Below are 15,671 nucleotides of genomic sequence, written 5' to 3' on the forward strand. Positions count from 1 at the left end.
TATACTAGTACTATTTTAGTTTTTAGTTTATTTTAGTGGTTGAAGGAATAACTGAATGAATGGTTGATTATGTATATTTTAATATTACTTTGTGTTGTGTTATTATTTAGCTCATTATCATTGCTATTTTTAATGCATTCATTTATATTCTTGTTTTACTGTGAGAGAAATGTTTTTAACTCCTTCTGAACGTATTAATAATCTAATTGTGCTTGTTGGTTGACCGAGTGCTCACTGTACCTCACTGTACGAGTAACAGCAGCAGTGTGTAAGTGCGCCGCCATTGCCGGCTGTTGTCCAGCAGGTGTCGCTGTGTGGCGCGGCTGCAGCCCGGAGCCTGGGTAGACTTTCCCCCAAACACGGAGCTGTTTTCTCCCCTAATTCCAGCTTCGTCCCGCGGCTGTCATTTCTTTGTTTTTCGCCTCAGCACAACCAAGTAATGGACTCGGACGAGGGTTACAATTATGAGTTTGACGACGAGGAGGAGGAATGCAGCGAGGACAGCGGCGAGGAGGAAGCCGAGGACGACACGCTGGATCTCGGTGAGGTGGAGCTGGTGGAGCCGGTGGTGGCCGGAGGAGAGCGGGGCGATTGCGGGGACAACGGCGGCGGCGGCGGCGGCGGCGGAGGAGGAGGAGGCGGCGGCCTGGGGGGCCTCGGGGCCGGCCAGGACGAGGAGGATTACCGGTTCGAGGTGCTGACCACCGAACAGATCCTCCAGCATATGGTGGAGTGCATACGGGAGGTCAACGAGGTGATCCAGGCGAGTTTGGGCGGAGTTTTGGGCGACTTTGCGCCGGTGTGCGGTGCAGAGCAGCCCGGGGTTCACATGGGCCGCCGACTGCCGAGATCCTCGTGTGTATTAAAGCCACTGTGCTCCTTACAGTCACCGGCAGACTGAAGCGAGTGCCCCCAAACACTGATATATGACCCAAACACTCACTCTGCCCCTCTGTATCGCTCGGGAGCTCCGGAGCTAATATTCCCCACTGGCCCGGTTAGCACCCCTGCTATGTAGCTAGCTGTTAGCTGCTAGCTGTTAGCTGTTAGCTGCTAGCTTCTCTTCAATGGGAGACGAACACTGGCCATTAAAACACAGCCAAGCATTGGCAGCTCATAAATCCACACGGTCCGAACCTTTTAAATCTTAAACATGTCACAGATGCCGTGTGGAGTTTTAATCCATGCCTTTAATCGCAGCTTTATCCCCCGCACCCAGGCGCGCCTCTCCGCGTTAGCTTAGCATGCCCGCTAAGCGCGTATGAACGGGGTTCAGATGTAAATTTAACACGAATAAAGCAGCTTAACTCCGAAAAGTCTGGAGCTGCCGCATATTACAGAGTCCTGGCACACATCTGAGGTGTCCTACTGAGCTGCCACGCTGGGTAGCTGGAGGTATCTGTGAGCAAATGTGGCTAGCTATCTAGCTAGCTGCCTAGTCTGTTTGGTAGCATGTCGGCTAACAGTGACCCAGTTGGCTATCTAGCTGGAGCGCTCGGCTGCTTTACGACCGAACCGGGCCGGAGTTCAGGTTTCAGAGATTATAGAGATCATACAGATGAATGTGGAGGATCTATTATATGAAATCAGGCCCATTTCTGCTGCTGGTGTATATATGAATAAATGAGACAGCTGATAGCAGAACCTGTCAAACCGTGTTGACCTGGGCTTCACTGCTATGTTCGCCCAAAGATACGCGGTTTTGACCCAAGACCAAGGCTAATATCCCTACTGATGCGTTTAACAAACACCCCTGTGCGTGTAAAAGGGTGGTTCCGATCATATGGACCCAACAAAGAACTAAAATAAGTTGACTGGGTCTAAAGCAGACCCAGTATTTTAAAGGGGCAGTCCAGCCGGACCTGTAAACCGCCTCCTCATGACGTAGCTTGAAGGTGGGAGGAGCTTTTGGCGCTGCGTGAAACGTGTTTCTACACTATACAGTGTGTCCAAATATTTGTGGACACCCCTTCCCTTCTAAAGCATGAATGCATTTAGCTTCTTTAAGTTGCACCTACTGCTGACACTCACACACACACACACACACACACACACAGCTGGTGGTGTAGTATCTGTAGAGATGCATTGCCAATAGAATAGGTCATTAGCTGTGAGTTATGTGGTCTCCTGTCAACGAGCATCTCTGGTGAATCTGAGTGAGATGTCTGACCAGCTTATTAGTGGTTCTGGACTGTAGATGTCACACAGGAACGTTCGCCGTGACCTTTACTGTGTTATTTTAACATTAGCTGTTAATTCCCTCGGTCAGCCAGTGTCCCGGGGCTGGATGCCTTAGGCCTGTCCTGATGACGACGCTTTCAACTTATTGTCATTTTTGCGGACCTCTGTAGTACCTGTCAGTTTATATATACAAAATAAAAGCTATACGTTGCAGCTATGCGTTTCTTTCCTGCCAGAGTTTCCTCTTCGTCGTGTCCGTATGGCAGTGGTCATGTTTGGCTTGGACTGTTGGCTACACTGCTGCCACGGTTTCCAGTGGTACTGCTCCGTTCTGTCTGTATTCGTCCAAAAACATGGACGAAACCCTGCCTCGTCCACATCTGTATTTATTATTGAGCATTAGTGACCCTTAAGAGTAAAACTGCATTATTATGCTTTTATATTATTATAATAACAATATTATTATCATTATCAGCAGTATACAATGTTCTTAAGATGACTAATATCATTTATCACTGTTATTTCTGAGACAATAGATTATCCAAACAAGTTGTTATTGTCTCTGAAGATAAACAGTGTTCGATAAAACCCCATCAAATGTGAGCATGCTGTCTGGATGGAGTAAACAGCTTCTTGTAATTAGGGATGCACCGATCCGGCTTTTTCAGTTCCAATACCGATACATAAACTTTGCATATTGGTCGATACCCAAAACAGGTCCAATGCCATTGTTAAAAATTAATAAACCATATACCTCACCATGTGGGAGAGACTTAAGGCATCAGGATTGACTTAAACAATACTTTACTAACTTTGTAAAACAAAATATAACAAATTAACACACAGATATAAATGTATTTAATTGCTATTAATGTGTCAACAAAATAAACAATTGTGCAGGACACAGCATTCAAATTCCAAATAAGAGTCAAAGTAAGTATATTAAAAAAAAAAAGAATATTAAAATTAATTGAATATCAGCCAAAGCAAACAGTACCAGTCTTATTTTAAAATATTTAATGTAAACAATAAAATTCAAAATAAAATCTAGCAGTAAATAAGTAACCTGGTCAAATATACAAGCAGTAATTAAATATTGCAAATATATAAACATTTACTGCAGTTTCACACCGACCAATTAAAGCGAAAGGATCGCTTCCATGTATCGGCCTAATTATCCGATACCAGATCCAGCTAATTTAGTTAATATCGGGACCGATATCCGATCCTATTATCAGATCGGTGCATCCCTACTTGTAATAATCACACAAATTCTGTCTGTGTGTTTATATCTAGAGCTGTATTGAAATAAACAGGCATGCTGTTGGAATTCCCCACTGTTTTAATGCACAGTGTGCTTCAGTGTCCGCTTAGTGCGTCAGCCGTTGATGAAGAAGCAGCCAGAGGGTTAGATCAGCCTGGCATTACTCTCTGTTTGTGTTGTCTTTGTTTTAGAACCCAGCAACCATAACCCGAATACTCCTCAGTCACTTCAACTGGGACAAAGAAAAGCTCATGGAGAGGTAAGTGTCCTTTTCTTCCCCTCATTTCCTCCTTCAGCAGACTGAGCGGAGGATTCATCTGAATTCACCTTATAATTGAGGTCGAGGAAACCGCTCTGCTCTGTCTGTATCCGTAAGCTTTCAGAAAACGCTCACAAATACGGACACCCCGTCCATGTCTGTATTTACCATTGAGCATAATGAGCCCTAAAAGAGTAAAACTGCATTATTATGCTTTTATAGTTTTATAATAAAGCTGTTATTATTAAGTCAATGGCATATTATGGTCTTAAGATGACTGATATAATTTATCACTGTTATTTCTGAGACAATAGATCTTGAAATTGTTTTTGTCTCTGAAGACGAGATGATCTTGGCGTCCTCCTGATGCTCCAGAGGTTTGGACGGGGAGCGAGCGAGCTGATGTGTCTTACGCTTATGCTGCTTATTCTCCAGGTTTAAAGCCGCTGTGTTTTCCTTTCTTCTCTTCAGATATTTTGACGGAAATCTCGACAAGCTGTTCTCAGAGTGCCATGTTATTAACCCCAGCAAGAAGGCGAGGACGCGACCCATGAGTACACGCTCCTCCAATCAGGACATGCACTGCCAGATCTGCTATCTCAACTACCCACACTCGGTCAGTAACTCTGCCTTCACAGCCGTTTAACATCAAAATAGCCCAGTTTGTAGTCAATTAGATAACACATACTATGGACAGAAGTATTGGGACACCTGCTTTTTCATTGTGTCTTCTGAAATTTCTCCTGCTTTTGTTGGAGTAACTATCTCTACTGTCCAGAGAAGAAGACTTTCTCCTAGATTTTGGAGGAGAATTGCTGTGAGGATTTGATTGCATTCAGCGACAAGAGAGTTTTGCAGACAAGCTGTTTGTGTGCATTTGCACATTTGTGTCAGCAGTAGATGTGACTGAATTCATTAAAAGGGGTGTCCAGAAACATTTCTCCTGTCCCCAACAACCTTACATTCTCATACCTGTGTTACATAGAGAAGGGCGTCTCCGTCATTCCCACTCCGGGCCGGAGCGCTGCTGCTGCTGCTGCTGCACTATGGAGGTTTGGTGGTGGAGCTGCAGGAGGAGAACCTCTCTCCAGAACTGCTGTGTAACGCTGCAGAACCCATAGAGTCATATTAGTGTAAAATCCTGTAGTATTACTCTACCACCTCCGCCCACATGCTGCTCCACCTTCAGATCAAGCTTCTGGAGCTTCTCTCAGACTGTCCAGAAATGCATGTGTACAGCTGTCCATAAGGGGGCGCTTAAAGCGTGATCTGTATTTACTGCAGTGGAAGACTGAAGCCTGTTTTTCTGTCTGTAATACAGTTCATGTTCTAGATAACTGAGTCAGAAACCACACAGTCACGTCTATTTGGGGGTGGATGACGCTCTCCTCCCTGCCTGCTCTGACTCAGTGCTTCTCTCCTGCAGTACTTCACAGGTCTGGAGTGTGGGCACAAGTTCTGCATGCAGTGCTGGGGGGACTACCTGACTACCAAAATTATAGAGGAGGGGATGGGTCAGGTGAGTACTGCAATGGCAGGTTTTATTTGGGGGGGGGGCTCTTTTCGTTCCCCCTCTGAAGCTGGGTTTACAGTACACCGTTCATAACATCAGAGCGTCTCACGCTTCACTTCACTTTGATCTAGACTGTCAGACATCCAGGACATGGTCACTTTAACCTTTGATAAAGATTATAATATTTGGATATCTAGAGACACTGTGCGGACAAAAGTTTTGGGACACCGGCTTATTTATTGCTTCTTCTGAAATCAAGGGTAATTTACCAGAGCTGATCCTGCTTTTGTGGGCGTAACAGTCTCTACTGTCCAGAGAAGAAGGCCTTCTACTAGTGCCAAGAGCGTTAATGAGGTCAGGATGTTGGGATGATGACTACCTCACTTAATCATCCCCAACACCCAAACTCATCCCAAAAGTACTGGATGGAGCTCCACCACCATCATCTCTCCAGAGAACACAGTTGTTCCACTGCTCCACAGCTCCGTGCTGTGGGGTTTTATACCCCTCTACTAGCCCACGTCTGGCATATAGCAGCATGGTGCCGAAAGGCTCATGAGGTTTATCTGCTCTATTGGCAGGCCATCTCTACAGGGACTAGAGAAAGCTGTGTGTGTGAGCATTTGCACATCTGTATCCGCATTGAAGGCATTCATTAGAAAGGGTGTCGACAAATATTTGGACACACAGTGTAGGTTACAGTGAATGTCTGAGTCTAGTAGGCTACTAAGCTCAGTATGAGTCTTTACCTTACATTCGAGTAAAAGTAGAGTGTGGTGGGAAGAAATTTAGGACATTTAAAACTTCATGTATGGATATTTGATATTTTGAATGAATGTGTTCTCTAGGCCTTATTATTGTAAAATGTCTCATTTGCTCATTAATTTCTTTTTCCCCCAGACCATCTCATGTCCTGCTCACAACTGTGATATTTTGGTAGATGACAACACTGTAATGTAAGTAATCCGTGCTTTGATTGTTGGGTTTGTGTCATCATAAGGTGATCATAAAGTCATAAGGTATTATTGTTTATGAAATACCTTGTTTATTTCTCACAGGCGGCTGATCACTGATTCAAAAGTCAAACTGAAATACCAACATTTAATCACAAATAGTTTTGTAGAGGTGAGAGGAACTTTATTCACTTTATTTTATGGGTCTTTTTCTTACAGCTGTTTGTATTTAAGAATTATTATTAATAGTCTGTATGTAAATTTTAATACAGAATATTAATAGACAATTAATAGTCTGCATGTAAAAATTAGTGGCAGACAGCGGTTCATTCTGTGTTCTGTTTAAACCCAGACCACTGGGGGCAGTGTTGTACTCTTGTCTCCAGATCCCACTGTTCTGATTGGATGAAAAGTAAACTGCTGTTTCTGACAGTTTTCCTCAAATTTGATTAAAAAAGGTCTGTCACAATATATCACAGTGTATTGAATATATATATTAAGGTATGATTCAGTATTTATTTTATATATATATATATATATATATATATATATATATATATATATATATATATATATATTATACACATTTCTTTGGGGGGTGGGGTTGTTACATTTATGCACTCATCCTGCCTCTCTGCCTCAATCGAAGATTAAATGGACAGGATTTGTTCCCTCTATTATGTAGCGGTGGCTGGCAACCCGTTCCAAATTGTGATGCACCCATTGGTCGCTGCGAAGATCTCTGAATCAGATAAGCTTCCGATTGGCTGCTGTCAAGAGGGTGGAGACTCACTGATATTGAGGGCGGATGTGCTCTTTAAGTACTCTGTGCTTGGTTTGGATGGTTGTGAATTCTGTTTTCTGTTGCTGCTGAATCAGGACCAGGTTATAAAGCTGAAGGGTGTCATTAAGAGATTATATGTTAATTATTTTAATGTTTTTTAATTTTATGAATTATAGACTTGCGGAGTAGGCCTGTATGAGTTAGAACAAAGGTGTTTGTTGTTCATCTAAACACAGAGAGGAGCTCATCTGGAGATACGAGTGCCTCACTCTAATTGTTTGACTGCTCTCTTCAGTGTAACAGACTGTTGAAATGGTGTCCGGCTCCTGACTGCCATCACGTAGTTAAGGTCCAGTATCCAGATGCCAAACCAGTGCGCTGTAAATGCGGGAGACAGTTCTGGTAAGACCTGCAGGACATTACCCAGGACAGAGGAGAGGTTCATATTGTAAAAGTTGGGGAGCAGTGTTTTGTGAAGGACAAATAATTGTAATTTTGTACCTATAATCAGTTTTCACCTGTTTGTAAAAGGGTAAAAGTCCTGAATCCAGCAGACTTTCTGTTTGGAGGCTTTTGTTCTGGGCATTTACTAAACTGTCCTCTCATCCACTCAGCTTCAACTGTGGGGAAAACTGGCACGACCCAGTGAAATGTAAAGTGAGTCAACATTTGAATCTAACGGACACTACAAATACTCTGAAAGGCTGTGTTTTATTATTTAATTATTAAACTATTATTTTTGTGTTTTTTTTGTGTGTTTTTATAAAATCAGTGGTTGAGAAAGTGGATTAAGAAATGTGACGACGACAGCGAAACATCTAACTGGATTGCAGCAAATACCAAGGTAGGTCAACATCAGAATCAACAGTTTTTGTTTTGAAATGGTTTTGAAATTTATCATCAGTCAAACATCTCCAAAAGGGCAACTTTACAGTAGAAGTAAAATTCCTTCTTAACTTTTAACTTAATTTAAGTCTATTTAAAAATGTATTTTTAGAGGTTGGAGTGTTTGTCTTGGTCAGTTCATCATTAAATTGTCATACAATATGAAGATCGACTGGCAGAAATTGTCAGAAAGGTGAAAAAAAACGTTTTGGAATTCTGAGAACTTGGTTAGGAGTCATGAAATGGAGGCATTACATTATTTTCAGATTTTAGTTTTAGATTGCTACAAATTCTCTGAACATAAAAGTTTTGAGTAACTTCAAACCATGCTAATTTTAGCACGTCATAAATCAGACTCAAAATTAGAGTCATAAATTAGACTCTTGTAAATACATGAACTTTGCTTTCTGTTTCTGAAAAATCCAGTAAATGGAGAAATCAATCATGTTTTTGTAAAAAAACAAAACAAAAAAACTAAACTAAAACTAAATGCTGTTGCACAGGAAAAAAAATCAAATTTGTGGGAAAAAAACATTAAAATGCATCATAAAACTAATTTTAATGAGCTCTAGGTCCAGAGCTTTTACAGTCACTGATCTTTGACATGTCTGTCTGTCTCATTCCCTGTGTCCTCAGGAGTGTCCCAAATGTCACGTGACCATTGAAAAGGATGGCGGCTGTAACCATATGGTGTGCCGTAACCAGAACTGTAAGGCAGAGTTCTGTTGGGTTTGTCTCGGCCCGTGGGAGCCGCACGGCTCAGCCTGGTGAGTGCAGGTGCATCACTGTGGCACATGGACTCCACGAGCTCTCAGTGGTCCTCGAGATCCACTGCTCCGCACATTTCCATGCTTTTCCTGCTTCAGCACACCCACTTTAACTCAATCAGGTGTGTTGGGAGCCGGGAAAACACTGAGGGCAGTGAGCCTCCAGGGCCTGAATTGAGAAATGCTGTACTAGAGCTTTAACTGGACCTGAAATTCTGACCCTGAGCTCCAGTACGTTCTTCTTAAGTCTGATTTGATCTACAGGACCGAGTTTAAGACTCCGCTTCAGACAACATGAGGGCCTGGCTTTAACTAGATAAGTAAGCAGTGTTGTGTTCTTCAGGTACAACTGCAATCGCTACAACGAAGACGATGCAAAGGCAGCCAGAGACGCCCAGGAGGTAAAACCTAATCACATCTAATCACTTTTATTGTCACGTCACATTACACAGGTGTAAAGGTGAGCGAAAGCCACTGTTGGGCAAATGCTGATAATGCTAATGATAGTGAGGACGTCACATGCAGGAATGAGGAAGCATCTGGTGCTGAGGTGGTGGTATGGGTGCCCCCCCCAAATAAAAATCTGCTTAGGGCCCCATGAAGGCTTGGGCCGGCCCTGGTTAGCCTAGCATCTGTTGTTGTAAATTGAAGAATCACACGTCAGACAGCATCCTTTAACCTGACTGTTGTGTTTGGTGCAGCGGTCCCGCGCAGCCCTCCAGCGCTATCTCTTCTACTGCAACCGCTACATGAACCACATGCAGAGCCTTCGCTTTGAGCACAAGCTGTACGCACAGGTCAAGCAGAAGATGGAGGAGATGCAGCAGCACAACATGTCGTGGATAGAAGTGCAGTTTCTGAAGAAGGCTGTGGACGTGCTGTGCCAGTGCCGCTCCACGCTCATGTTCACCTACGTCTTCGCCTTCTACCTCAAGAAGAATAACCAGTCCATCATCTTCGAGGTGTGTGTGTGTGTGTGTGTGTGTGTGTGTGTGTGTGTGTGTGTGTGTGTGTGTGTTGGTTCTGTATTTCTGATGAGAACACTGTACTGGGAAAGCACTGGCACTACATGGACAAAAGTACTGGGACACCTGCTCATTCATTGTTTCTTCTAAAATCAAGGGGATTAAAGAGAGATGATCCTGCTATTGTTGAAGTAACTGTCTCTACTGTCCAGAGAAGGCTTTACTTAGATTTTGGAGCAGCATTGCTGTAAGGATTTGATTGCATTCAGTTCCAAGAGTGAGGTCAGGATGTTTGATGATGATTACCACCCCACCTCATCCCATCTAAAAGTACTGGATGGAGCTCCACCACCATCCATCATTCCAGAGAACACAGTTCTTCCACTGCTCCACAGCTCCTCAATGCCTCTCTAGTCCACGCCTGGCATTAGGCAGCATGGTGCCAATAGGGTCATGATGTTGATCTGCTCCAGAGAGTCCTATTGTAATAGCACTGCTTCTCTACAGGGACTAGACAAGCTGTGTGTGTGCATTTGCACATCTGGTTCAGCAATGGGTGCAACGTAAGGTAGCTGAATGCATTCTTTAGAAGGGGTGTCCACAAACTTTTGGACCTATAGTGTATATGCAGTTGCACAGAAAAAAGTTTGATTATACATGATTGCAGGTTTGGGTGTTCTAAGTGTTCTAATAAGTGGCTCTAAATTTCCTTCAGAACAATCAGGCTGACCTGGAGAATGCCACAGAAGTGCTGTCTGGATATCTGGAACGAGACATCTCCCAGGACTCTTTGCAAGACATCAAACAGAAAGTCCAGGATAAGTATAGGTAAAGCGTGATCAGAGATGTCAGTAGCCTTATTAGTGTCCTGTTTTGGTGTGATGCGTTTGATGGTTTAGTTGATCTACCAGCATGACAAACCTGTTACCCTATACTGGTAAGCCAGTTGGTTATTTTAACCTGGATGTCCAGCTTTTCAACCACCCTGACCATCAAAGACCAGCTTACGCCATCAGCGAAATTTTTCAGCAGGCAGTAAAGACACACAGCTGTGCAGAGGCTGTGAGCAGGGTCTGTAGATAAGTCTATAGCTGTGAATCAGTATCTGCTGCAATATCTGCTGTAAATGATTAAGACACTGTTGTAACAGAACCATGTAATTACATGGTTCACTATCTGCTATAAAGGATTTGGTGCCTCCTAAAATGATTCTGTATCTGCAAGTGGTTCAGTATGTTTTAAATTATTCCATATGTACAAAAAACATTTTATCTGCTATAAATGGTTCAGTATTATTCAGTATTACATGGTTTAATATATCACTGCTATAAGAGATTAAGTATCTTTTTAAATGATTCAGTAGCTGCTATTAGTGATTCAGTATATTTTAAATGATTCCATATCTCTTATAAATGATTTGGTTCCTCCTAAAAATGATTCAGTATCTGCTATAAATGGTTTAGAATTATTTATTATTAAATGGTTCAATATAGCACTCATATTAAGTGATTTGGTGTCTTTTATAGATGATTCAGCATCTGCGGTAAGTGATTCAGTATGTTTTAAATGATTCCGTACCTACTATAAATGATTCAGTATCTGCTGTAAATGGTTCAATATTATCCAGTATTAAATGGTTCAATATATCATTGCTATAAGAGATTCAGTGTCTTTTACAAATGATTCAGCGTCTGCTGTAAGTGATTCAGTATCTTTTAAATGATTCCATGTCTCTTATAAATGATTCGGTTCCTCCTAAAAATGATTCAGTATCTATTATAAGTGATTTGATATCTGCTATAAATGGTTTAGGATTATTCAGTATTAAATGGTTCAATATATTACTGCTAAAAGTGGTCAGTGTCTTTTATAAATGATTCAGCGTCTGCTGAAACTGATTCAGTATGTTTTAAATAATTTCGTATCTACTATAAATGATTTGGTGCCTCCTAAAAAGGATTCAGTATCTGCTGCAAGTGATTTAGTATGTTTTAAATGATTCGTCATCTGCTTTAAAGGATTCTGTATCTGCTTTAAAGGATTCAGTATCTGCTGCAAGTGATTTAGTATGTTTTAAATGATTCGTCATCTGCTTTAAAGGATTCAGTATCTGCTGCAAGTGATTTAGTATGTTTTAAATGATTCGTCATCTGCTTTAAAGGATTCTGTATCTGCTTTAAAGGATTCAGTATCTGCTTTTAAAGGATTCAGTATCTGCTTTTAAAGGATTCAGTATCTGCTTTTAAAGGATTCAGTATCTGCTTTTAAAGGATTCAGTATCTGCTTTAAAGGATTCAGTATCTGCTTTTAAAGGATTCAGTATCTGCTTTAAAGGATTCAGTATCTTAGGTGTTGAAGGCGAGGAATGGAAGTATGGGCTCTCGCACAGGCCTTCGTTCTTCAAAGGGTTAAATGGTTTAATATATATTTCAGGACGTCACAGCTGCAGCACTGCTGTTATATTTCCATTGTTACAGGATCAGTTATATTCAGGTTCGTGTTCCTTTCTCTCCGGCAGATACTGTGAGAGTCGACGGCGAGTGCTGCTGCAGCATGTGCACGAGGGCTATGAGAAGGACTTATGGGAGTACATAGAGGACTGATGAGGATTCCTTCCAAGCATAAACTCTCTGCAAGGAAAAGCACCACCAGTGGTTCCAAGGGCACTGTGGTGGTGCCGCCTCGTCACAGCTGTGCTCTCGGCCATCTCCACAGATCCTCTCCATGCCGCATCCTCTTCTTCATGGCTGTTTTTGTTTAGTTTGTTTTTATTGAGAATTTAAGTTAATTTTATTCTAATAAAATGGTAGAATATTAAAAGACCATCCCCTAACATCAGTATTGCAGTTTTGCGGCAGAGTTGATTGTGAAAACAGCAAGGAAATGTATTCTTCCCTTCTGCAGTAGATAGATTTTGTGGAAACTTCTTTGATGGTATGTTTTTATTCTTTTTATTATTTTTTTTCTTTAGTTTTTTATAGTTTGATTTGAAATGGGCTTCAGCAGAACGTTTACATGTCAGAGCCATGTGTAGTTTGTGTTGGGAATGCTTGTATGCGCGGCTTTAAGCTTTCTTCTTGTTCTCTTGAACAGCAAAGGGCCTTTAGGGAAGGAGACGTGTACTTCACGCTGTAAATAATACCGTATTTGCATGGAACGTGGCGAGGGACGCATTTCTCTTCGTTCTTTTTTTGTTTGTTTGTTTCTAAAAATATTTATTCTTTACAGATATTCAAGAATGTGTTTTAAACCCAGTGTGGCAGGAGCACTTCTCAGTGTCATTTTATGTTGGTTTGTTGGTTTTGTTTTTGGTTACAGTTTGGATGCTAGAGGAGATAAAAACCCAGGGGAGGGGCTAAACGTCAGCTCTCAAGGAAACGGGCAGCGTAACGTAGCCTTAACTGCAGAAAGTCGTCTGTTTTAATGCTTGTTCGGCAACTTTGAGGCACTCCCAGTTGTCAGAGCATAGGCATGAACGTAAGGATGGCTTTGGAAGCGTCCGCTGGAGCACAACCAGCAGGCTCACCTTAATTTACTCACCCGCCTGTACGTTTGTTAATTAACGCTCAGCCCAACCCCCCCCTCACCCTTTCCTAAAACAGCTGTGATGTGATGGGTAGCACAATACTAGTTGTTTCATGAGAGCAAACCTGAGTGATATTCACTCAAATTCAGAAGACCGCGCACGTTTCTGGAGCGTTTTCCTGTTTCCTGACGTTTCTTTCTTGTTTAGTTATGCACCTGCACCTTTAGAGTGGTTGTGGAGATGGGTGGCATGTTGAAAGCAATGGTATGATGCTACACTCGCCGGCCAAAATTGCTGGGTACCAAATACCATGTGATTTAAAGCAATACTTGACTGCTTTTCAACCTGATGTATACGTGCTGCGTCCTTAGTGTATGATAGCGTTGATCAGCTCGCACAGAAAACTCTCTTCTCTGAGCTGATGGGCAGTCGCTCCACTAGAGGGCAATGCTTCAGCGGGTGTCTGTGGAAGCCTGTGGCCAGTTGCTTCAGCGGGTATCAATGGAAGCCTGTGGCCAGTTGCTTCAGCGGGTATCAATGGAAGCCTGTGGCCAGTTGCTTCAGCGGGTATCAATGGAAGCCTGTGGCCAGTCGCTTCAGCTGGTAGCTGTGGAAGCCTGTGGCCAGTTGCTTCAGCGGGTATGAATGGAAGCCTGTGGCCAGTCGCTTCAGGGGGTATTAATGGAAGCCTGTGGCCAGTCGCTTCAGCTGGTAGCTGTGGAAGCCTGTGGCCAGTTGCTTCAGCGGGTATGAATGGAAGCCTGTGGCCAGTCGCTTCAGCGGGTATCAATGGAAGCCTGTGGCCAGTCGCTTCAGCTGGTAGCTGTGGAAGCCTGTGGCCAGTTGCTTCAGCGGGTATCAATGGAAGCCTGTGGCCAGTCGCTTCAGCGGGTATCAATGGAAGCCTGTGGCCAGTCGCTTCAGCTGGTAGCTGTGGAGGCCTGTGGCCAGTCGCTTCAGCGGGTAGCTGTGGAGGCCTGTGGCCAGTCGCTTCAGCGGGTAGCTGTGGAGGCCTGTGGCCAGTCGCTTCAGCTGGTAGCTGTGGAGGCCTGTGGCCAGTCGCTTCAGCTGGTAGCTGTGGAGGCCTGTGGCCAGTCGCTTCAGCTGGTAGCTGTGGAGGCCTGTGGCTGTTTGACGTTACAAGTGTGTTTCAAGTTTTTTCCAGGAAAGTTATTGATTGCGATGATCAGCTGCTACATATTTGATTGATTGCTGCAGCAGCTGCCCTTTGGTTTCAGGTCAGCACATCTTAGCTTTGTGAACTACTGGGTTCTGATGGTCGGATCTTACGCTGGGTTGAAAAATGCAGAGCTATTCCTTTAAATGTGTGAGAGCTTGTGTAGTGGAGCCGTGCTGGTTCTCATGGGTTGATAGTCGGCCTGTTGCTAACGCTAACACAATGCAATGCTAACAACACTAATGAACAGGTCGGTTTGTACGGCTACGTCCAGTTGTGGTGCAGTTTTGATGCTCTGTGGTTTACTTTGTTTTGACTTGCAGGGTTTTTAGTTGTTGCCGTTTCATGAACCCTTGTTTCGGACGCTCTGTAATCCTCCCGGTGCCCCAGACACCTGCGGCTGTGTCTGAACCTGGTGTGTAAGGTAGTTTGACAGCTTTTACTAACTGTCATTGTAACACACACATGGCTTTTTGGACAAGTGTGTTGCCTGGAGTGTACATAGTCATGTGCGTTGTTCTAAAACCCCTCATGGCGAGAAGCCTAAAGGCTCCCGTGTCGGCTGTGCTGGGAGAGATCTTTTCACCAAAGTGTGAAAATAGAATAAAAAACAAAACAAAGCGAGGAATACTGACTCCGCCCGGAGCCGTGTTCGTCTTCAGTGGCTTTCATGTGTTATAACCATTCTTACAAACAAACAAATGTCCTATTTAAATAAACCTCATTCAAAACTACCGAGCTCTTATTCTGTGTTTTCAGGACAGAAGGGTGTAGGATTTAACCTCTGACCTTGTGTCTGTATGTAATATACACTGATCAGCCATAACACCAGTCAGTAAGAGAAAGGGCAAGGTTGGTGTTTCTAATAAAGTGGCCAGCAAGGGATGGGTCGCTAATAAAGTGGCCAGTGAGTAAAAGTGCTAGGTTGGTGTTTCTAATAAAGTGGCCAGTGAGGGGGAAGGGAAAAGGAGGGGTTTCTAATAAAGTGGCCGGTGAGTAAAAATGCTAGGTTGGTGTTTCTAATAAAGTGGCCAGTGAGGGGAAGGGAAAAGGAGGGGTTTCTAATAAAGTGGCCGGTGAGTAAAAGTGCTAGGTTGGTGTTTCTAATAAAGTGGCCAGTGAGGGGAAGGGAAAAGGAGGGGTTTCTAATAAAGTGGCCAGTGAGGGGAAGGGAAAAGGAGGGGTTTCTAATAAAGTGGCCGGTGAGTAAAAGTGCTAGGTTGGTGTTTCTAATAAAGTGGCCAGTCAGGGGAAGGGAAAAGGAGGGGTTTCTAATAAAGTGGCCGGTGAGTAAAAGTGCTAGGTTGGTGTTTCTAATAAAGTGGCCAGTGAGGGGAAGGGAAAAGGAGGGGTTTCTAATAAAGTGGCCGGTGAGTAAAAGTGCTAGGTTGGTGTTT

General features: G+C 43.2%; 1 protein-coding gene across 1 annotated transcript; it reads left to right on the top strand.

Annotated features, from left to right (window-relative positions):
- The first annotated feature begins 322 nt into the window (after positions 1–322).
- On the top strand, positions 323–15,008 carry arih1l (ariadne homolog, ubiquitin-conjugating enzyme E2 binding protein, 1 like). Its single transcript, XM_072660512.1, has 14 exons — positions 323–763; positions 3,637–3,704; positions 4,176–4,320; positions 5,131–5,223; positions 6,118–6,173; positions 6,276–6,342; positions 7,250–7,356; positions 7,569–7,611; positions 7,727–7,798; positions 8,476–8,606; positions 8,950–9,007; positions 9,308–9,568; positions 10,287–10,399; positions 12,090–15,008. Exons 1-14 carry the CDS (start codon positions 440–442, stop codon positions 12,172–12,174), a joined length of 1,623 nt encoding a protein of 540 aa, XP_072516613.1. The 5' UTR covers positions 323–439; the 3' UTR covers positions 12,175–15,008.
- The last annotated feature ends 663 nt before the right edge of the window (positions 15,009–15,671 follow it).

The sequence above is a fragment of the Salminus brasiliensis genome, chromosome 17 (genome assembly GCF_030463535.1).
Source record: "Salminus brasiliensis chromosome 17, fSalBra1.hap2, whole genome shotgun sequence".
In the NCBI taxonomy this organism is placed as follows: domain Eukaryota; kingdom Metazoa; phylum Chordata; class Actinopteri; order Characiformes; family Bryconidae; genus Salminus; species Salminus brasiliensis.

Coding starts and splice junctions, on each gene's coding strand:
- arih1l (XM_072660512.1), top strand. CDS start 440: ATGGACTCGGACGAGGGTTACAATTATGAGTTTGACGACGAGGAGGAG. Junction 4,321..5,130: donor ATCTCAACTACCCACACTCG/GTCAGTAACTCT, acceptor TCTCTCCTGCAG/TACTTCACAGGTCTGGAGTG. Junction 7,357..7,568: donor AAATGCGGGAGACAGTTCTG/GTAAGACCTGCA, acceptor TCATCCACTCAG/CTTCAACTGTGGGGAAAACT.